General features: G+C 36.5%; 3 protein-coding genes across 3 annotated transcripts in view; 1 reads left to right on the forward strand and 2 right to left on the reverse strand.

Moving 5' to 3' along the window:
• Positions 1-24,899, reverse strand: part of LOC131989470 (uncharacterized) — a 299,290-nt gene that overhangs the window by 166,425 nt on the left and 107,966 nt on the right. The window lies entirely within an intron of this gene.
• Positions 3,198-6,146, reverse strand: zgc:194655 (uncharacterized protein LOC794380 homolog). Its single transcript, XM_059354765.1, has 2 exons — positions 5,923-6,146; positions 3,198-3,551 (listed from the first exon to the last, which is right to left on the reverse strand). Exons 1-2 carry the CDS (start codon positions 6,065-6,067, stop codon positions 3,418-3,420), a joined length of 279 nt encoding a protein of 92 aa, XP_059210748.1. The 5' UTR covers positions 6,068-6,146; the 3' UTR covers positions 3,198-3,417.
• Positions 8,404-14,149, forward strand: si:ch211-212k18.15 (uncharacterized protein LOC563681 homolog). The gene is made up of 4 exons (XM_059354747.1): positions 8,404-8,637; positions 8,869-8,969; positions 10,829-11,002; positions 12,797-14,149. Exons 1-4 carry the CDS (start codon positions 8,547-8,549, stop codon positions 13,250-13,252), a joined length of 822 nt encoding a protein of 273 aa, XP_059210730.1. The 5' UTR covers positions 8,404-8,546; the 3' UTR covers positions 13,253-14,149.

Raw genomic sequence — 24,899 nt, forward strand, 5'->3', positions numbered from 1 at the left:
TTTGAGAGGTTAGGCCCCAGGATGCTAAAATGCTAACTTACTTCGTGATTTAACAACTTATTCCTGCATGATGCTAGTTTTGTAAATTAGGGTCCTATTTTGAGTAAAATACACAATAAAGTTGGGTATGTCTTAGAACTCTGTGTTCAGTTCATTAAAGTAACTTGTTTGGTTTGGTGGTTACTAACCAAGCGTGGTAGTTAGCACTATCGTTAGCATTTACATTGTGTTATTACAGCTGTAAATCTGTTCTCTGCATGTGCTGATGGAGAGAAAAACAACAAGTGCTGTTAAATACTGTACCATTACTGATGCCCAGCTTCCTTGTGATATTATAGGTGTATGCTGAACGTTGTTCTAAGTCATCAAACAAGGATTTAAGTTGATGATCAATACAGCTCTCACTCATCTCAGTGTATGGGTTTTCTATGGTGCACCTGCACAAAAATAAGACAGAGTTGACATTAAAGACACAAAAGCCCTGATTGCATTTAAATGCATCATATGGCATAAAGCTGGACAAACCTGTTGACAGCCTCTCTGAAGTCTTTGGTCATGAAAAGCACCTGCAGCACACTGTTCAGGTAACACGTTGATCCTTGGTTTAACAAGCCATGGTAGCTTATTTCAGGTGCTGGGATGAGATTGTTATTAATGCATTTACATTTTATTCCATTAATGTGGGTGATAAACCAGGAAAACTACGTATATTTTACCTTGAGAGGGCAACAACTTGCACACATACTGAAGACCATTTTCCCAGTAATTCATTTTGATTCCTGCAAAAGGAATTCACAATCAGTTTTGACAATAAAACAAACGCACCTGTTTTTTGGAAACCAACACAAAGGCAGAAAAAGTCGAGCCTACCTTCAGCTGAACGGTTCAAACTCTCAAGACATCCACGAAAACAAGTTGTTGTTATCACGATCTGCGTCTCTATGTCTGTATAAAATGCTGAAACACTCTGCACACTTTCTCTTTCATTTATGGTGCAGGAGTGCTGCCTTCAGCGTGTGTCGGAAATATTGTGATCTTATTAACAGCCGTGTACATTATTCACTTTGAGGCGAAAATAAAGTCGAAATAGGCTACAAAGTCGATAATAAAGTCAAATCTAATATTCTAGTCTAAAAAAATCACATGAATTACATAAAAGCAATATTTGTAGTAACAGAAACCAGGAACATCTTATTTATGTGACGATGTATTTTATTTTATTTTTTTGCTCATTTTATGACATTGATGAAAATCAGGTTGTAGCTTGCATTTTACCAAACTGTTCATATATTTTAAAAAAAATGTTTTCTGATGATTTATTGACACGGGAACAACGAATCAGTGAATAATTTTCCCACTGTACCCTTTAACACAAAAAGTTTGAACTTTATTCTCGTCATTTCGACTTTTTTTCTCGAACTGCATAATGAAAACAAATTCCTCCTCTCATTATTTTTTTCTCCTACCTGGCCCCAATCCTCTTCCATACACATGACTGATGAGGACATTTAATTTATGCAAAAAGGCTCTTTATTGGTCTAAAAACAAATTATGTTATGGGGTTTAGAAATAGCATGTTTTCTATTTGGATATTTATTTATTTTTAATAATACTAAATATTGTAGTTAAGTAATGTTTAATACCTGACACAATTATATAATGCACCTAATAAATGGATCATGGATTGTTGTTGCTCATTATTAGTAAGTAAAAGTATTAATACCACACTGTGAAGTTACTCCAATACAAGTAAAAAAAACTTACTGAAGTAAAATAACAAAAGTATCAGCATCAAAATGTACTTAAAGTATCAAAAGTTATGCAGAATGGATCCACTCAGATTTTTTTTATATATCCTAAATATAATATTAGATTATATGTATTGATGCATTTCAGCAGCATTTTCATTTTCTCCAGATAAGGCTCATTTTAACTACTTAATATAGTGTTATGAGGGTTTAATAAAAAAAAGTCTAATCATTTTTAAATGTATCATGTGTTTTATGTTAAGTATAAAGTTACATAAAATGGGAATACTTAAATATAATACAAATACCTCCAAATTATACTTAAGGACTTAGTTTCGTCCCACCACTGCTCATTATCAACATGACATGATCAGCAAATAAGGAATAATAATTCACTTTATGCTCCCAAATTGATTCCAGTTACACAAAAATGTATTTCCGACTGATGCATTCGCTCCCTGAGAGCAGAAAAGTAACTTCACTTATAGAAATATTAAAATAAATCCAGCCCATTCTCCTTTCAAAACAACCGTTTACATGAATGGTTTGTTTGTTTGTCTGTTTGTTTGTGTTGTCTTTGCTTTGCGTTTTATCCCTTTAGCTCAGCTACGTATTTTAATTCTCAATATATATTGTTGTTGTTGTTAATCTTGTAATATTATTGTATATAAAAAATTAGCATGTTGCTAAAAAGTAATATATAATAAATACATCTCTTTATTGTAATTTTTACAATTATTTATTTATATTATTATTATTATTATTATTATTAATAAATATATTTTATTTTTTTTAATTATTATATTATATATAATATCATATATAATTATATATATATATTGTATTATTATAATTATTATTGTTGTCGTTGTTGTTAAATTAATTAGCACCTGCTATATTGTGAATGTTTGCATCTAATGGCCATTTGATAACAAAAATATATATTTATATATATGTGTATATATATATATATATATATATATATATATATATGTATATATGTATCTATGTTATAATAAAATATAATGTTATATAATATAATAATTGTCCCCTGCTATATTGTGAATGTTTGCACCTGATGGTTGGTTTGATTTTTTTTTTAAATAAGAAATATATAATATAATATATACAATATCATATAATATACAATAATATTTGTCACCTGCTATAAAAAAACATAATATAATATCATACAATACAATATAATATATAATAATAAAATATAATAATAAAATATAATAATAATAATTATTATTATTATTATTATTATTATAAAATAAAAGCTTCTATGAGAATAGGTAGTTAATTGGTAAAAAAAAAAATAATAATAATAATCCCAAATGGAAATATTTGCAGCCTATTACTGACGTACCGAACAAATCAACTAAAATGTGACCTAAAATGAAACGCATTAGAAAGTTAAAAGAAGTTATTTATGCATGGGATTATTTCTTATTATTATTTCTATTGCTGTTCCTCATTACAGGCTCTAATATGGAAAATATAAAAAGGCGAATATGAGGCATTAAACACAGAACATTTTTTATTTTTTAAAACTTGGGAATGTGTAAAAGTTTTTGCATTAAAACAGCCACCACAGCGTTAGAGCTTTAAAATGTGTGAAGAGCAGCAGGAAGAGAAGAAGAAGAAGAAGAAGAAGAAGAGTCGGTCAGACGGTCAGTCCTCCAGGAACCTTTATCACCATGAGGAGCACCGACATGTGCTGGATCCCATATTCAGACAGCAGCTTCGTCTTTTCATCCAGCCTTTTATCTGTGAAGATCAGAGCCATCCCTTCCTCTCCTACACACACACACACACACACACACACACACACACACACACATTTAGGAATTAAGAGAATCATAGTCACTCAAACCCAAAGAGATAACTCACAATTTATTTATTTATTTAAAGTCAAGTTTAATTCAATTCAAAGTAACCCTTGGACCAGTTACTTTGAATGTAATTCACGTTTCATATGATTCTCTTTTTATCCTGGAATCTGTGTATATTACCTCTTTATATTTCTGTTTGGGCTAAATTCATGTTTGTTTGTTTTTGTTTGTTTGTTTGTTTGTCTGTTTTCGCCATGTGGCTTTGTACTGGTGTATCGTTGTTTTTATTTTTGTTGTTGTGGTTGTCCTTTATATTATTCTTTGTATGTTATTTGTGTGTACATTATGTCTAATTTCTAAATATGTTTCTGAGTCTTTGTTGTCTATTTGATTTGATTTGATTTGATTTAGAATTGTGTTGTGGTGTTTTGTTTTCATATTGTGGCTCCTAATAAGTAATCCACTGTTCTTTTCTTTGTTTATTCGTTAATAAAAAATATTTTTTTTAAAAAGTCAAGTTTAAATTTACATTCTGAGCCTTGCACTGTAAATAATCTCTGTGAAACAGTCACTTTATCTTCAACATTTAGTCTGTTATGTGTCGTTTAATTTAGCATTTGTGTTACTAAAAGTGTAGGATTACTTTGTAGTGGTGTTTGCACTCCCACTCTGTTCATTAAAGAGTTTGTGTTGCTGAGTAGGGAGGAAAAGCACAGTAAATGTAAAAAAGATCATAGTTTTTCCACATATTTAAACGACATCAGTCTATAAGGTGTAATATTGCACTGCTCAGTTCCTCTGTTTGTGCTGTTTTTAATAGGATGGGTGGATGAAGGAGGGGGGGGGGGGGGGGGGGGGTGGAGGGTGTTGGCTTGTTTCTATGTTTCGTTATCTTTTTAGGGCCCGAGCAGGCAACGACCTGCGAGGTCCCTATTGTATTTCGAATGATTATTTATTATTTTTTTTTTAATTATTATTCTTCTTCCCAAATGATCGCATATTTCACTGCCTGAACATACCCCAAAACTCATGAAACTTTAAATATAAGTCACACATGGTGAAAAATTTTATAATCTATTGTCATCCTGAATTTCCACCACTAGGTGGCGCTATAATAAAGGAAAGTGCGTTTTGACTAATAACTCCCACATACTTTATCGCACATTCAAAAAACTTATATCCACGCGTTCACTGAGTTGTGCTGAATCTCGTGATATAGGCCACTCCCATTTTCGCCTACCGTTTTTTTTCGCAAATGCGCAAAATGTCGCAAACCTACTTTTTCGAACTCCTCCTAGGCAATTTCAGCGTTTTGCACCAAACTTTGCACACAGCATCTATGGACCCTCATGACAAAAAGTTATTAAAAGAATTTTGATTACCCAAATAATACTCAAGTTATTAAATAACAACTTCCTGCAGGTGGCGCTATTATCAGTGTCAACAAGTGTTGCATATCTCCACATTGGTGTGTCTGAATGACATGAAACTCAGGTTACTACTTCCCCATGAGCCCCTGAGCCTCTCTGCAAAATTTTGGGCGATGACCTCTAGGTGGCGCTCTTTAAATTGAAGTATTTTATATCTCCACATTGGTTGGTCGGATTAACACCAAAATTGGTATACTTATTGTCAATGCCCTCCTGAGGATAACCCTTGAAGGTTTTATTGATCGGCCGCTAGGTGGCGCTCTGGCGGCAGTTTAATCTAATAAGTGCCACTGTGCCCAGACCGTAAGACTTAAGGCAATGAAATTCATAGGGGTGGTATAGACTGGCCCCTGTAACGCACAAACCCCGACGGAAGCATGCCCCGACACGCGTGTACTGCGAGGGCCCGTTCAGTACTGCGCGCAGTCCTAGTTATTATTATTTTCTCCTTTTTTATGTAAAGCCCTTAGTGTTGCATCTCTCTTGTATGAAAAGTGCTATACAAATAAAGTCTGATTGATTGATTGATGATTGACTTCTTTTTATTATATCCAGGAAATTGATAAGATTTAATTATATTTTTGCTGACCACAATTCCACCCTATATTTAAACCCAGAGAGGACTCAACCATTTAACTGTCTGTTGTACCAGGTAGCTGATGTACTTTACCCAGAATAATATTTAAATGCTCCAAAGACATCCAAACAAACGAGCATTGAAACGCATTTACCTCGGAAGTTGGATCTTTCCGAGTTTCCGAGTGCAATCGAACGCAGCATCAGTACTTTCCTGCACGGTAAAGCACCAACTCTGCTTTCTGAGATGCAGTTAGCAGCTTCTCGTGGTAAGAAGAGACATTAAAGTGCTCGTGTCTGCCCTGGCTGCAGGCTGAGTCAGAGTCCTACCTGCGCTCTGTGGAAGCTTCTCTGACACCTTGTCGATCAGCTGCTGCACCTTCATGCTCTGAAACTGTTCGTCAGTGTTGCACAGGTCGACCACCACCTTCTCCCCCCTCAGTCCGTTCACCACCACCTGGTACAGTTTCCCCATCTTAGTGTAGCTTTCAGCTCCGCTCCGCGCCGCTCTCAGGTCCTGTAATGGTGTAATGAGCCTCAGGGTGCTGTTAGGACTCCAGAGCTCGGTCTGACGTCACAGGGTGCTGAGGATGCTTTCACTTTCGTCTCAAAGTAAATTAGAAAAACAACTCTCGTCTTGAGTATATTATTATTGAAATCTTCATCATCACATTAAGGCCAAAATATTTATTCTGTTATGGAGAATTAGAATGAAGTATCATAAAACGGGAAATTGTACCAATAATAATAATAATAATAATAATACATTTTATTTGTAATGCACTTTACATTAAAGGAAACCTCAAAGTGCTACAGGTAAAAGCATAACAGTCTAATTATTAAAAAAAAGGATAAACAGCTAAAAACAGAAGATATATAATTACATAATAACATATATATATATATATATATATATATATATATATATATATATATATATATATATATATATATCCAATAAAAATAATTTTGAAAGAAAGAATTATGGTATTCTATCCCTGTTTGGAAAATTGTACTAAAGTGTTTTATTTATTTATTTATTTATTTATTTATTTATTTATTTATTTATTTATTTATTTATTTTCATTTATTTATTCATTTTCATTTATTCAGGTATTATATTATTTCAGGTATTCAGGTATTATATATATTTATTATTATTATTAGTAGTAGTAGTAGTAGTAGTAGTAGTATCTTATTATTATTATTATTATTATTATTATTATTATTATTATTATTATTATTATAATATTAATCCTTTAATTAATTATGGTATTCTATCCCTGTTTGGAAAATTGTACTAAAGTGTGTTTTATTTATTAATTCATTTATTTGTATTTGTTCTGGTATTATATATGTGTTATATAATATTGTATTATTATTATTATTATTATTATTATTATTATTATTTGTGTAATATTCATATTTTAATTAATTATGGTATTCTAAAATTGTACTTAAGTATGTTTAATTTTGGATTTTTCTTTTGGATTTCATATATTTATTTATTCATATAAATGTATTATGGTATTATACGTTATATTTTTTATTTATTTTTTTATTTTATCTTTTATTAAATATTTTCATTTAATATGATATTCTCTCCTTGTTTTGGAAATTGTATTGAAGTATGTTTTATTATTGTAATATAATAATTTTGTTTTGAAAAGTGATTATTAATCATTTTCAAATTATTATTATTATTATTATTATTATTATTATGATAAAGCACAGAACAGTACTTCATTTTTTTTGTATTGTTTAGATGTATGACTTTTATTACTGATTTTGTGGATGTGCACACAAAAGACACTAAGTAAGATGCTACAAGTTACATGAGTTTTGAACGCATCATTTCCTTTTTTAGCTGTGCTTTTACTGCCTGCACAGCTAAAACACACACACACACACACACACACACACAAACACCAATCACGTGTTGTCAGTTGAGAGTTTCCCCTGAACTCTGAGAATCGTCGTGTCTCTGTTGTTTTCCCATAAATCAGCTGTGACTGTTGAAATGCTCGGTGGAAACCACCTGATGCTCCAGCAGCGTTTGGCTTCTGACCAAACGTTACCAGCTTTTCCACATGCCAGTTGTCTCATAACAAGCTGCTGTGAAGCAATGTATTAATATCATGGTGTCGGAAAAATATTTAATAACACACAATAGTTAGTCGTGTGAAATAATTTTCTATTTAAAAAAAAAAAAAGCAAATATATTATATGCAAATTCAAAACAATGTAGTAACAAAAATGGTATAAATTAAGACAGTCATAATGTGTTTTAATGTAAATTCAATAAGAACATAGAGAGAGAGAGACAGTGGATAATAATAATAATAATAATAATAATAATAATAAGTTAAGTCACTTCTCAAAACAAAACCTTCTAACTTGTGTTGTATGTGTATATGCATGTATGTATGTATGTATGTATGTGTATATATATATATATATATATATATAATTTTTTTTTTGCTGCATTATTGGTTTAAATGTAAATTGAATAAGAACATATATATAGAAAGACAGTGGATAATATTAATACACACACACACACACACACACATATATATATATATATATATATATATTTTTTTTTTTTTTTTTTTTTTTTTTTTTTCTGCATTATTGGTGTCTTATTTTTGCAGGCCTTTTATTCATGCTTGTTCTGTCACTTTGCACTTTGTGAACACAGTTTATTAAGGTGCTATCTATCTATATAAATAAAGGTATTGTTATTGTGCCACCCTGCAGTCACGTGATTTCTTGGAACTGCTGGCTGAGAAAGTGAAAGTAAAGAAAGAAAAACAGATGCTGGTGGAGTCAGTGACGTCGACTCAGCTACAGGCAGACTCACAACCCACTGCTGCAAGGCAGACGACCAAGAAGAAGAAGAAGAAGAAGAAGAAGAAGAAGAAGAAGAAGAAGAAGAGGTGATCTGAGAGAAAATGAGCACACAGGGCCAGGAGGAGAAGAGATACGACCCCAGTGACACCACTCTGAAGTTCGTCAACAGGCCGGATGATCTGGATGCTTTCCGTAAGCAGAAAAAAATCATTATTCGCATTATTCGCATGTTGGCTTTATTGAAATGGTGCATGGGTTGATCATCCTCATTAAATGAAAGGACCTGCATGTATTAACCCCACTTTGTGGGAGAACAGTTGTATTGGTTGGTCTTTCTAACAGAAGGCAGCTGGGGCTTGTTTTCCTCCGTGTCGTGCATGTGATGCTGAGTTCAATGTCTGCTCTTGTTGCTGTGTTTCTCAGCTCCGGAGGAGGGAGACCAACGTCTCCGAGCAGAGATGTCCTGCGGTCACGCCGTCACCCCGGAGTCCCTCACCGCCTGGTGCCGCAGCCTGCTGGACCAGGTACCGGCCCACAGACACACCTTCTCATTGACCTCTACGGGGAACAGAGTTCTCTCTCTCCTCAGAAATAACACACTCTAAGAAAAGATTCAGGAGGTCAGTTAGTATGACTTAAAAAAAAGAAGAAGAGCTTTATCAGCATAAAAAATACAATTTGTGAAATGTCCATTGTTTTATTAAGTTGATATCTTATTTCAAAATTAAAAATGAAGAAAAATGTCTTAACTCAGAAATATATTGATTTTCGATAAGCATTTCTGCCTTCACTTAACAAGGAAAAGTATTAAGGTAATAAAACTTAATATTGTATTACAATGTGTCTGACTTAAGTGAAATAAGTTACTTATACTCAATAAAACTGAGGTAACAATTTGCAAGGATTTTTTTTGAGAAGAAAGAAAGTAAAAATAAAGGAGTTATAGCAACTTAAATAGAGTAATTTGACCACTTATTAACATTAAATTGGTTCAACTCATTATGAAGCTTGTAGAGGACAAAACAAATCATGTTGGTTGTAACTAGACTATTTGAGTTATTTCAGCTATAAAAGTCTCATGGGAAATACACAATAATGTCTTAGTTGGAATTACTTAAAAAGATAAATGCAAATTGTTACAACAATTTTTTTTTAAGTTGAGCCAGTGTCATTTTTTTAGAGTGCAGGAGAAAAGTTATAGATGGATGGATGGATAGAAGGATAGATATATTTCAATTTAGGAATTAATCAATTTCTACTCTCCAGGTTCCAAACTTCTTTTTATGAATTACTTTTTTTCTGCCACTGTATTTCACCACCAACAGAAAGAAAAAACATTTTGACTAATCTACAATTTGGCATTTTTGACACACATTTTCCCTTTAAATTACTTATGGCACACTGACTTCCTGTCAACTTAATTTTCATGAAAAAGTAAAAATAAAAAATATAAAATCACTCTTGGAGGTAGTAGGTTATAGTTATTATACTTGCAGACACAGAAAAAAAATTGTTTTGTTCTGAATTAAACTCCTCAGCAGTTTATACAAGTTCAGCTGAAACTAGTCGATTAATTAATGAGTTGATTGAGAAAATTAATTGGCCACTATTTTGATTAATGGTGAATTTTTTTATACAGCTTACAAATATGTGGATTTCCTGCTCTTCCTTTTAATATTTTTTAATCATTTTGTGGTTTGCACTAGTTTTACAAGCCAAACTGTGAGCTGATTAATAGGTAAAACAATCAGCAGATTGATCTACAATTAAAAAAAGAGTTAAAAATATTATCTCCACGTGAGCAAACTACAGCAGTAAAATCCTGCTTTGATATTAATGCATGATCTAATTATATATGTATGATAGTATTACAAGAACAGGGGGCATTTTTTTGCATCTACAGTCATGGAAAAAAATATTAGACCACATTTCTTCAATTTCTTGTTGATTTTAATGCCTGGGACAACTAAAGGTACATTTGTTTCCATGGTTTTCATGATAATAACCAAAATCTTCATCAATAAAACCATGTTAAATGTCTAGATATCAGCTCTTAAATTAAACTCTTATCAGCTATTTTTTGTTGTTATCATTATATTTGTCCAAACAAATGTACCTTTAGTTGTACCTGACATTAAAATGAACAAGAAATTGAAGAAAACAAGGCGGTCTAATAGCTTTTTCCATGACTGTAGTACATTTACTTTAAGACTAAGCACATTTTCCTGAAATAGGATATTTTGGACCCAAACTTTTTTTAAATTCTGAATAATTTTTATTCTGAATTGCACCTTTTTCCTCCGGGTTACATGTGAAAGATGCTCGACTCCCCGGTCCCTGGTCTCAGCTGCCATTAAAACATTTTGTGTCCTTTTCATTGCAGGGCCAGCATACATTTAAGTGTCCTGCTTTAAAAAAGGGCACTTTGCAAAAGTGTGATAAAGAGTGGCCTTATCAAGAGGTGCGCAGGCTGGCAGTGCTGACAACTGAAGAGATGCAATACTTCGAGGAGAAGATCGCCCGTCTGGCTGCAGTAAAATACTGTGACTTCAAAAACGTGAGTGTCCCGATGTGAAAATCACAGACTGATTGAGTTGAGCAGAAGTCGTTTCTTTCTACATCCTGCAAAAGGAATAGTTAGAGCTCAAAGTTAGAGCAGAAGATTGATATTACTTGATATAACTATCCTTTTATTGGTGAATATTTAGCTGAAGCTAGCAGCATTTTAACTTAACCCTATGAAGCCCAATTTTACTCACTGTGGCCTCGTTTTTTACTGCAGTATATAAAAGTCCTGCAGCTCTATGGAATCAGCACAATCATGTCTAGAAGGTGAACAACCCAAAAATGTATTTCGTGCAGAATAGCACAGTTATAATGACATAAATAATGAAAAAGGGGGAAAATGCAAGTTGAATTTCCCTGATACATTTAAAAAAAAAATTTAATCAAATATAATTTATATATAAAACACGTTTTCAAGTGCCCACAAATGTCATGAATACTGGAGAAGAAAAATTGTGTCTCCACATGTTATACATGTTGAACTATTTGTATTTTTACAGCCTCTCCTCTCAGCTCTGTGTAAACAGCCTCTCCTGTCCTCTCCTCTCAGCTCTGTGTAAACAGCCTCTCCTGTCCTCTCCTCTCAGCTCTGTGTAAACAGCCTCTCCTGTCCTCTCCTCTCAGCTCTGTGTAAGCAGCCTCTCCTGTCCTCTCCTCTCAGCTCTGTGTAAACAGCCTCTCCTGTCCTCTCCTCTCAGCTCCGTGTAAACAGCCTCTCCTGTCCTCTCCTCTCAGCTCTGTGTAAGCAGCCTCTCCTGTCCTCTCCTCTCAGCTCTGTGTAAACAGCCTCTCCTGTCCTCTCCTCTCTGCTCTGTGTAAACAGCCTCTCCTGTCCTCTCCTCTCAGCTCTGTGTAAACAGATTCTCAGTGAATATTTGTCATGTGACCGTTGGTCTCAGCAGAATCAATCATGTCTTCTCAGTGTCTCTGAGGAGCAGAATTTAATGTTTCTAACAGGATCTAGTTATTACAAACGCTTTATTTCTGGCGATGTTTTAAATGAGACATGTAGAATAAAGAGATTTTGACAGAAATCTCACACTTTTAATCTTCATTTTGATTACTTTATCTAACGGAAGCTTTTTTAACCTATAATCCTTTAAAAGACAGAAGGTGAAATTCCTATGATAATGCCTGTTTTTACAGTTTATTTCAATAAACAATGTATTTTTGGCGATGTGTTAACCCTCTGAAATCTTTGGCTATTATGTCCATTAAAAAATCTGTTAAAATATCTTCACCATGCCACGTTGGTATCAGTTTTTTCAGCGTTACCTCACCTTTATGTCCTGATAATTAATTTTTAACTTTGACTTACTTGATAAAAATGTTGAACCCAAAAGAAACAAAGGAAAACTATAATTATATAGTTATATATATAATAATAATATCTGATCTTGAAAATAATATTTCAATACACAGAATTTTAATCTTGTAAATATGAACACAGGTTGCAAATATTACATATAACAAGTAAAATGAGGATAATCTCTTGTTATATATTTTTATATTAAATATATTTGACATTATCTCCGGTTTTACTTGGTCGAATATCATCAAAAAAAATCTGGCATGTAGTTTCAAGCCAGAACTTTAGAGGGAAGCTGATGGAAAGACTCAATGTTGCTTCATTTTTATGTCTTCACGTCATTAAAAAGTCATGTGCAGGTGGTTTCATGGACTCTAGAGGGTTAAAGACAACATGTGTTTAAATGGTGGAGTTCAGAGAGTTCAACCTATTTCCAGAATGTTTTCCTTCAATGCTCCTCTCATCTTTTCCCCTCAGTGTCCCGGCTGTAAAACCTTTGTGGAGCGAGAGGACCCGACTAACCTCAACGTGCGGTGCACAGTGTGCACGGCGGACAAGAAGCAGGTTTACCACTTCTGCTGGCAGTGTCTGAAGGAGTGGAAAGGAGCAGCTCCGCGCTCCGACCGCTGCGACAACGACGGCTGCATCAACCACGACCTGGAGGTGCTGAAGACCTGCAGCACCACGGCCCTGCCTCAGGTGCAGGGGGTGGACGCCTGTCCCTCCATCCGGGCCTGTCCCACCTGTGGCCAGAGGCTGGAGCACGACAAGACGGGCTGCAAGAACCTCATCTGTCCCCGCTGTCTGAAGGAGTTCTGCTTCGTGTGTCTGAAGCTCACTCCTGAGTGCCTGAAGACCAGCTCCTACTTCATCTCCTGCAGTGACGGCGTGGCTCCCAGACAGACCTCCATACCTGTGTGGCGCAGAAACTAACACACATCTTCCCTCCTCGGGATGCCGTTTACTGCCTTCTTCTCTCACACTCTCACACTCTCTTTGCTTCTGAAGCCAAACGTCAACACTTGTGGCCTGATTTCTTCATCTACATCAGTAGTTCTCAACCTTTTTGATTCTCGACCTCCAATTTAACGTGCATGTTGTCTCACTGAACAGAATCTAAAAGTTCAGATCAGACAAACTCAGTTGACATGACGGATTTTGGACAAAAAGACACAAAATTGCCCAAAAAAGAAACAAAATTACCAAAAAAAGACACAAAATGGCCCAAAAAAGAAATAAAATGACCAAAAAGACACAAAATGACCACAAAATGATCAAAACAGACACAAAATGACCAAAAAAGACACAAAATGACCCAAAAAAGACACAAAATGGCCCAAAAAAGAAATAAAATGACCAAAAAGACACAAAATGACCAAAAAAGACACAAAATGACAAAAAAGACACAAAATGGCCCAAAAAAGAAACAAAATTACCAAAAAAAAAGACACAAAATGACCAAAAAAGAAATAAATTGACCAAAAAAGACACAAAATGACAAAAAAGACACAAAATGACAAAAAAAAAAAAAAAACACTAAAATTACCAAAAAAGACATTAAATGACCAAAAAGACTAAAACACATGAACACTTTAACACAGTGGAGACAGAGCTGACTTCCAAAATGATTTGGTGACCCCCAGAAATAATCTCGCGACAAAAAAAGACACAAAATGGCCCAAAAAAGAAATAAAATGACCAAAAAGACACAAAATGACCACAGAATGATCAAAACAGACACAAAATGACCAAAAAAGACACAAAATGACCAAAAAAGACACAAAATGACAAAAAAGACACAAAATGGCCCAAAAAAGAAACAAAATAACAAAAAAAAAGACACAAAATGACCAAAAAAGAAATAAAATGACCCAAAAAAAGACACAAATTGACAAAAAAAGACACAAAATGACCAAAAAAGACACAAAATGACAAAAAAAGACACAAAATGACAAAAAAGACACGAAATGGCCCAAAAAAGAAACAAAATGACCAAAAAAAGACACAAAATGACCAAAAAGAAACAAAATGACCCAAAAAAAGACACAAATTGACCAAAAAAGACACAAAATGACAAAAAAGACACAAAATGAAAAAAAAACACTAAAATTACAAAAAAAGGCATTAAATGACCAAAAAGACTAAAACACATGAACACTTTAACACAGTGGAGACAGAGCTGACTTCCAAAATGATTTGGTGACCCCCAGAAATAATCTCGCGACAAAAAAAGACACAAAATGTCCCAAAAAAGAAATAAAATGACCAAAAAGACACAAAATGACCACAGAATGATCAAAACAGACACAAAATGACCAAAAAAGACACAAAATGACCAAAAAAGACACAAAATGACAAAAAAGACACAAAATGGCCCAAAAAAGAAACAAAATGACAAAAAAAAGACACAAAATGACCAAAAAAGAAATAAAATGACCCAAAAAAAGACACAAATTGACAAAAAAAGACACAAAATGACCAAAAAAGACACAAAATGACAAAAAAAGACACAAAATGACAAAAAAGACACGAAATGGCCCAAAAAAGAAACAAAATGACCAAAAAAAGACACAAAATGACCAAAAAAGAAACAAAATGACCCAAAAAAAGACACAAAATGACAAAAAAGACACAAAATGACAAAAAAAACACTAAAATTACAAAAAAAGACATTAAATGACCAAAAAGACTAAAACACATGAACACTTTAACACAGTGGAGACAGAGCTGACTTCCAAAATGATTTGCCGACCCCCAGAAATCATCTCGCGACCCCAACTGGGGTCGGGACCCCCAGGTTGAGAACAGCTGATCTACATAACCAGCAGTGAAATATCTGCTGTATGTTTTTAGGGTTGTCACGATACTAAAATGTTCAACTCGATACGATGCTCAGGAAAATATTGGATACTCGATACCATTTTCGATACCATCAGGATCAAAACAAAGACCCCAAAATTTAACAGAAATATTTTTATTAACAAGAAAAATGCAACATGTAAAAATGAACAGAAGCACAGGTTAAATATTTATAATAAAAAACAGTTGTGTAAAAAGAAACTGCAGCTATGATAAGAAGCTTCAGGTCTGAGGTAGTGGTATCGATACTGAGTATCGTATCCAGATACAACGTTTTAGTATCGATACTTTTTTGAGTATTGATACTTTTGACAACCCTAATATGTTCTCATAATGTTCTATAATGCAGTTTGTAATGTTGCCACTGAAGTTTTCTGTCTTGCAGTTGATCTCTGCTCAGCAATAGTTTGTCAATAAAAACTCAATAAAGTTTCTCTTCTGATTAATATTTGTTGGATATATGTAAAAACATTCAGTAACGACAGTTAACTAATCACATTTATTCACGTGCAATATAAAAAATTTAAATATCAAATAGATATTTCTTCATATATTCATAGACACGTAGCATAGCTGAAAATTAGTCAGTTTTTGCCCACTTGCAAACTTTAAATGTCTCCTTTGATGCCGTGCAGATATAGCATCAGGAAAAAAAGAGATGACTAATTTTTTTTTTAACAATATGTTTATTGTTTCTAAAGAGAACAGTCACCGCAGTAACATCACGAACATCTCTCCTACCCACATTCTAACATTCTAGGAATGAAAAAAACAAAAACAAACAAACAAAAACAACAACAGCAAGAAAAAAAAAGTGGGTATAGGAGATGACTAAATTAAATAAATAAATGCATGTCTGGTGTTTTTGGAAAATGAAAGAAAATAAGATAAACATGAAGGCACTCCAAAACAAGTAGCTACAGTGGTGAAACATGATTAATTAAAAATAATTGAGCATCTTTAATAGAGGCGTTTTAATATTTCCTCCCTCGTTATCTTTCTCATATTTTAGAGAGCCTGGATTGACTTCATGTTCATCTTAATATCATATTTTTTATTTATTTTTTCCAGAATCACAGGAGGAGCTGTAGCTCCCTCTACAGGTCAATCTGAGGAATAAAACACTCAACAATAAAACTGGTGACATGTTAATACTGGAAAAATGGTTTAATATCCAGCAAAGTCAGACAGATTATAAAAAATACATATATATTTTAATATATATATATAAAGTTAGAATTCAAACAATTAACTCTTTGACCTACATACATCACGCAAATAAAAATATCAATAACAGAGCAGAGTGAATTTAATGACACTGAAATGAGACGAAATAAGAAAATGTTTCACCCACATTCCTCAACAGAAACATCATTTAAAACAGTTTTAGAGTCATATTTTAGTTTTCAACATGTTTTTCCACAGAGCTGCAGTACATTAGTTATCCATTATAGAAACTGGAAGGTCAAACATAAAAGAATATGATTATTTAACATCCAAATCCTGATTAATGACTCAGGTGCAACTGAAAGAACACAACGGATGATTTAGAGTCCTTTTGGGTCGTCCACCTGGAACCCTAAAGCTGGTTCCACACAGATATGTTCAGGGATACATTACATTAAAGTCTTTAATCTATCTAACATTGCTCTCAGATTAATTTATTGGTGATAAGTTTCCCACATATAAAGACTGGTGATGGTTCCATATTGTACAAAAGAAATGTAGCACCCACTGGCCAGAATGACGAGTCAGATACTTCCACAGCAGCCACAGACAGACGTGGTCCTGGAGTCTGATGAGGGGCCATCTACCTCTGCAGCCACACAGGCCTCTTCAGGGATGGTCCTGGAGCCTTCTACCTTCTCAGCCACATGTTCCTTGCAGGACTCCTCAGGTGTCTGTGTGTGTGTGTGTGTGTGTGTGTGTGTGTGTGTGTGTGTGTGTGAGTGTGTGTGTGAGTGTGTGTGTGTGTGTGTGTGGACTGCCTCTTGCTCTAGTGTTTTATTAAAATGTGTCCCAGGAGGAAACATACAGGGAATGGGTTTAAAAAAAGAATAAATGTTCCATACTTCTGTAGTTGCCATCCCAGTCACATCGCATCATGCAAGCAAAACCCTCCGCCAACTGATAATGAAGAGCTGGCCTTGGCAAGTAACAAACATGTTCTAATTCTGTATATTTTAACTCAATGGTTGTTTTGTCTTGGATTCCATATGAAACCAGCAGACGATCGTTCTCCAGATGTTGGCCTCCAAAGATCAGTTGCTGTCCATGTACTACAACACACACACACACACACACACACACACACACACACACACACACACACACACACACACAAACACACACACACACAGAGGGTCAAACCAGTCACTGTCAACATTTCCCAAAAGAACAGAAAGTAATTTATTATTGGTATAAAGTTTAAATAACTTGTTAAAAGTAATGTTAGTTGATCCTTTTAGAGCTGCAGTCACACTCCATGGTCCATAGTATCAACCATCTGATCATTAAACTCATCCACTCACACAGATTGAAGTTCTTCTCTTAAGTTGTGATGTTATAAATATAGTGAAGTAGAGGCAGAAAGTGCTGTCACTGGGCCTTAACGCTCATTCAGCTGAAGTGACACAAACACTGACCAATCAGAGCAGACTGCCTGTTTGAGAGGAGGCCTTAAGGAGACACAGCTAAATGTTGAGAGTGAATACAGATATATATTCACAACATGTTCAAGTAGCAACCAAGAATACAAGTATGAACCTAATCTGATCTGTAGTCCATCATTTTAGCATTAGACTAAACTCTGCACGCTTCTACTGGTCATTTTAATCATGAACATGATGTTACCTGGTTCTCCTGTTAGAGGCTCCAACTTCTCCTTCAGCTGCAGCACTGTGATGCTCTTAAACTCATTGTTGGGCAGGTCGATCTTTATGGTCTTCCCAGTCAAACCTTTCACTATGACAGTGACATCTATTTTTTTTTTTAAAACAGTAAAAGTTTGTTGTTAATAACAGCATCACTTAATAAAGTTTCTCTTTAAATGAATGCAGAATGTATTTGATGTCCAACAGGTGGATATATGTAAAAACATTCCCTGTATGTTGGACAGAGTTAAACAGTTAAATTGTCACATTTATTCACATGTAATATAACATTTAAAATATCAAATAGATTTTTTTTCATATAGACACGTAGCAGAGCTGAACATTAGTCAGTTTTTGCTTCATGTCCACTTGCAAACCTTTAATGACCATTCTGATGCAGTAAAGAACAGGATATAGGTCAAATGAAATGTAACAAAATAAAAGAACAACAATGTGTAAATAGAGACATCCATGCATACAGACACATAAAAACACATTCACATATACAAATGAACACACTGTACAAGTACAGTGTGTTCATTCAGAAAATGCTCCAGTGAGAAGAACGGTATCTAGTTTGGTTTTAAAAGAACAGAGCATAAATACTGATTTCCACCTTGTGACTGGAGAGACCTGCTGGGGATATAGACTGACAGCATGTCCCACATGTGCTTTGTAAAACAAAAGGAGGATTTTCTATTGAAGTCTGAAAACAGCAGGCTGCCAGTGAAGGTTTTAAAGGATTGATCAGCACATAACAATTTAATCTAAATCAGATTATTAATGCAAAATTGGATTTTTTTAACAAATCACAACAAAATGTCAGCTGAGCTGACTGTCAGGACAGTGAAGTGCAGCTCTGCTGTTTTATTAAAATGTGTCCCAGGAGGAAACATACAGGGAATGGGTTTAAAAATAAAGTAAATGTTCCATACTTAGAATTAACTCAATGGTTGCCTCATGATGGATTCCACATGAAACCAGCCGAGCATCGTCCTCCAGCTGTTGGCCTCCAAAGATCAGTTGCTGTTGATCTACTACAACACACACACACACACACACACACACACACACACACACAGAGGGTCAAACCAGTCACTGACAACATTTCCCAAAAGAACATAAAGTAATTTATTATTGGTATAAAGTTTAAATAACGTGTTAAAAGTAATGTTAGTTGATCCTTTTAGAGCTGCAGTCACACTCCATGGTCCATAGTATCAACCATCTGATCATTAAACTCATCCACTCACACAGATTGAAGTTCTTCTCTTAAGTTGTGATGTTATAAATATAGTGAAGTAGAGGCAGAAAGTGCTGTCACTGGGCCTTAACGCTCATTCAGATGAAGTGACACAAACACTGACCAATCAGAGCAGACTGCCTGTTTGAGAGGAGGCCCAGAGGTTAGGAATCGGGCTTGTAACTGGAGAGTCGCCGGTTCGTATCCCGGTACTGACAGGTCAAGGACTGAAGTGCCCTTGAGCAAGGCACCTAACCCTACTGCACAGCTCCCCGGGCGCAGTAATGTGCTGCCCACTGCTCCTTGCATGGTGTGTAAAAAAAAAAAGGATGTGTTAAATGCAGACGTTGAATTTCCCCATTATGGGATTAATAAAGTAATTAATCTTAATTTTAAGATTAAGGAGACACAGCTAAATGTTGAGAGTGAATACAGATATATCTATTATAGAAGCCCGGTCCATCTATTACTCCAACATCATCAATAACTGTCCAGGAAATTCAAAACAGCTCTTTTCCACCATAAACCATCTCCTTAATCCCAAAAACCAAACTCGTATAGAACCCACAGCAGATCACTGCAACAGGTTTCTTGTATTTTTCAAAGACAAGATCAATTCCATCTGGTCTCAGCTCTCAGGCTCCCCAGCTCCATCTCTGCCATCTGCCGGCCCTCAACCTGCACTTTTCAGCACCTTTGCTACAGTCACACAGTCCGAAGTGTGAAGGAAGGAAGGGTTTCATCAAAAAAATGAAGCCTTCCACCTCCCCCCTGGACCCCATCCCTACAACACTCATCAAATCAAACCTGTCTGTCATATCACACAAATAATAAACCATTCGTTAAACTCCAGCCATGTCCCGCCCTCACTCAGAACTGCCGCTATCAAGCCTCGACCCAGAATCTCTCTCCAACTACCGGCCCATTTCCCATCTTCCATTCCTGTCCAAGGTGCTTGAAAAAGCTGTTGCCGCACAGCTACAGGAACATCTACAACGTCATTCACTCTTTGAAATATTCCAATCTGGTTTCCGCACTGCCCACAGTACAGAGACAGCATTGTTGAGGGGAACCAATGACCTTCTCATCTCTGCCGATTCTGGATCCCCCTCCCTGCTCATCCTCCTCAACCTTTCAGCGGCTTTCGACACTGTCGACCACCACATCCTCCTAAGCCGCCTCCGCACCGACATTGGTCTCCATCACTCCACACTGGACTGCTTCACCTCTTACCTCACTGACAGGACGGAGTACGTCAGCCTGGGATCTGCCAGGTCCCAAACAGCCCCTGTTACTTGTGGTGTCCCCCAAGGATCTGTCCTAGGACCCATCCTCTTCATCCTGTACATGCTGCCACTGGGTCGTGTCACCAGCCAACACGGCATCTCGTTTCACTGCTATGCCGATGACACTCAGTTATACCTCCGTACTCACGCCAACCAACGTTCTACCCCGGTCCTCTCATCATCACCTACTCAAGCTCTCTCCAACTGCCTGGAGGAGATTAGGGCGTGGATAAGTCACAACTTCCTTCAGTTAAACAGCTCCAAAACCGAAGCCATACAAATTGGCACCCCTCATCAGGTCCAGGTGTTATGACAAAATGCCATGCGTATGCCTTTTCACATAACTTTATAATCATTTTCACATAACTTTATAATCATTTTCACATAACTTTATATCTCTTTCAATTAATTTTATATGATTTTCATGCGAACACAATCCGCCCTTTTCATCCTGTAAGATAACATGTCACAGTTGCTTCTTCTTGTTCTTGTGTAGGATGCCTGCTATCTCAAGTCCTCAAGGTCGTAAGACTGTACCTCCTTAACCAATACACACACACTCATTGTAACTCTATAAAAACTGTTAGCTCTCTTTGTCTGCAGATTCACTCTGTGCAGACCTTATTGACTGTATCAAATTGACTGTACTTATACTCCAACGACTCAGTGATCTTTCCTCCTTATAACGATTTTTGCCACTACAGCTTGGTGTCAGAAGTGGGATCGCCCGAGAGTCCGTCGGGATCGTCGGGACGTCGGGGGTGGCCACCTGATCTTCAGGATCATCCTCTAACTTCCAGTCAAAATTCAGAGAAGGGAGGACCGACGTCCTGAGGTCAACTGACTGGCTCCGGCGCGATCCCCAACCGAACCTACACTCTCCTGATTTTGGTGAGATGTTGAATTTCCATTTTCTAAAATTTTATGATTAATAATTCTGATAATTTTGGCAGTAATGATGAATTGAATGACATTGGTAACGTAGTATTTCTGAGTCTTTGGAGTAAAGCATTTAGAATTGGTCTGGTGTACTTCCCGTTCACTAAAATAATTAACTGCAGTTTAAGATTTACTCCTACTAAGACCAGGTTAAAATCCTGTGAAGTAGCTGAGTGTGGTTTTTTATCAAGACCAGGTTAAAATCCTGTGAGATATAAAGTTATATCAAGACCAGGTTAAAATCCTGTGAGATATAACAGATAGATTTTATATCAAGACCAGGTTAAAGTTCTGTGAGATATAACAGATAGATTTTATATCAAGACCAGGTTAAAGTTCTGTGAGATATAACAGATAGATTTTATATTAAGACCAGGTTAAAGTCCTGTGAGATATAAAGTTATATCAAGACCAGGTTAAAGTCTTGTGAGATATAACAAAAGCAGTTTGGAAAATAAAATAAAAAATAAATACATAAATAAATAAATAAATAAATACAATTTAATTTAATTAAAGAAACTGAATAAAATAAAATAAATTAAATTAAATTAAATTGAAAGAGTAAACAATGGGTTCCCGAGGCAGTAAAGTTGAACAATGTGATCCAAACAGTCCGACAATACAACAAATGAAAAAGAAATACGGCCCTGAATGTTGTGAATGCTTGCCATATTGGATAGAAAAATACGGGTTCCCCAAAGGGGGATCCCTGAGCAAAAATCAGTTGGAACAATTATGAACAAATTTACAGACAGAAAAAGATGAGTTGATGAAAAAAGGCAAAGTTAAAACTGAAAAAATCAAAGAACTTGAGAAACATGTGGAATGTCTGAATGTGTGGGAGGATGAATGTGAGCACAGGGAAAGAAAGCAGGGCTTTAAAACCATGACACTGTTAAAAGCTGAAGAGGGATCACAAACAGATAAAGTTGCAAAATCAAAGATTAAATCCAAGTCTTCTCTGTATCCTTCTCTAACAGGTCATGGTGGCGGGCCTCTGAGCAGCGACACTCTCCTCGATCTGCCCCCCCGCCCCCCCTACAACCCGCCTGCTGACGCTGCCTCCCCTCAAAGACAGCCTCCTCCAACCCCTCCAGTGACATCACCATCACCACCAACCAGCAGTGCCCCCAGCAGCGCCAGAGACCCACAATCACCACAGCTGCCTCCGACTTTGACTCCACACCCAGGCCCAAGGCTACACCACACTAGGTCCCACGACAGGAAGGATGACACCGGCAGGGGAGGAGAAACATTCACACTCCCAGTGGTCCAAGTGATGGGACATGAAGGCGCAGCTGGTTATGTCTACCGCCCGTGGACTGTAGCCGACCTGCTCCAAGCAGCTGAACACCTCCCTAAAGCCACACAGGGAGGTCAAGTTGTAGAGTAAATAATGTGGTGAGAGTTAGCTAGTATCTCTTTATGAGGGTCTCTAGAGGGACTACGTAGCTATTTGTATGACAAAGTGTGATTAAATAATGTAACCCTGAGTGATCTATATGATGTTATATGTATAATCAAAATGCTGCAGAGATTTAACTGAAAGGTGGAGAAGTACTGGAAGAGAGGAGAAGTAAAATAAGGCCTAGATAAGAATGTTAAGTTTGTGCCAGAAAAAACACCTGTGATCTTTCGCCAGAAATGATCATTAGAGCGCTTGTCCTGGAGAGCTGATAAGAAGCAAGGCTACCCAGCTGGGCAAGAAGAAAAAACAGTAGCATATAATTAGTGAGAAATGAAAAATAAAAAAGGCTCTGTATGACAAACAGAGATGAGTGAGAAATAAGAATATAGAAAGACTCTGTGGGAACCAATGGATAACTCAAAATCATAGTAAATAAAGCATAGAAAGGCCCTATGGGAACCTATGGATGACTTAAAATCATAGTGATATTTTCAACCCCTAAACATATTGATGTCTCTCTGCCAGGGGATGAGGTAATGCCACCTGCACCTAGGGGGGCGGATTTGGAGCAGCCCCTAGGAGGAGAAATCTAAAGAATCAACAAATTTTATTGGAGGAAAGGTCATAATGAATATTTATGATGGGATGGACAGATGTGTGTGATTTCTCTATAAAACCTCATGTAAGTTTCAGTTCGAGTTAGAGAGCTTATGGACTGCACCTTGTGTGTATTATATTTGTTCTCTCCACTTTTTATCGATAATAAAGTGTTGTAACAACATCTTGGACTCCTGCTTGAAGATTTTTGAGACCTGTTTTACAACCGGGCTTTTGAATAACTGTTGAAGATAGAGAAGTAATTTTTTCCAATTGGACTCCTTTAAAAACTAATTTATGAGCTATTTGACCTACAACTTGGACCAGTAAATTACACGACAAAGTCCTCGGTGACGCAGTGATGGCCTTTATCAGAGACTTCACACCAACTTCCAGTGAAATGGGCCGCATTATGATGAGGAAGCTGTCCGGAGCAGACTTTGCTAAGATCAGACGACACTTCACTGACCACGTCCAGCCCTCCACCATTGACTGGCAGACTGCTGCAGATGGTGATGGCAGAAATGCACAGGATGTCGCATACAGACGATGGATGGAAGGCCTCGTTACAAGCATCAAAGAAGCTTTCCCTCTTCACAGCGATCTCTCCAAGGTCAACGCCTGCACCCAGAAAGCTGATGAGACCCCTGAAGACTATGTCCACCGCCTGCAACAAGTGTTTGATGACCACAGTGGCATCCCTAAACCACGTAACTTCCCAGGGGACCAGATGTCAGCATATGAGAGCCTCCTGAAGCAGCAGCTCCTGAATGGACTTTCAACTGATGTCATAATGAGTCCTCTGTCCGACTGGCCGATGTGGTAAGACATGCTAACTACGCCTACAAGCACTTGCAGGAAAAGACTGAAGCTGAGAAGAAGACAAGGAAAGATACTGCCCATCGAGCCCAGATGCAGCTTCTCCACCAGCAGACCAGACCCAGCAGACCCAGCAGACCCAGCAGACCCAGCAACCACAACGTGGACGTGGCCACTACGACCCCAACATCTGCTTTAACTGTGGTGGGACTGGACATTGGGCTAGAGACTGTCCCTATCCCAAAGCCAACCGTGGGCGCGGACGCGGAGGACATGGAGGACCGCCTGGAGGCGACGGTGGACACCTGAGCCAGACACAGGCCTCAGACTGACCGTCCGGGGGTAAGGTGGAAGGGAGGGTGCCCGCTGACCAGACGCCCAGCCAACCTGCTCCACAAAAGGGAAGTGAAAACACACACACATGCACGCTTACACCGCAGCAACAACACAAGATATTGACAAATGCTATCACTCATTTAGAAAAGAAAATACAAACACAGCCTGTTGGTACATATGTACATCTTACTGATGAAAGTGTGCAAAAATTACCTGCTAT

This window comes from Centropristis striata, chromosome 17 (genome assembly GCF_030273125.1).
Source record: "Centropristis striata isolate RG_2023a ecotype Rhode Island chromosome 17, C.striata_1.0, whole genome shotgun sequence".
NCBI lineage: Eukaryota > Metazoa > Chordata > Actinopteri > Perciformes > Serranidae > Centropristis > Centropristis striata.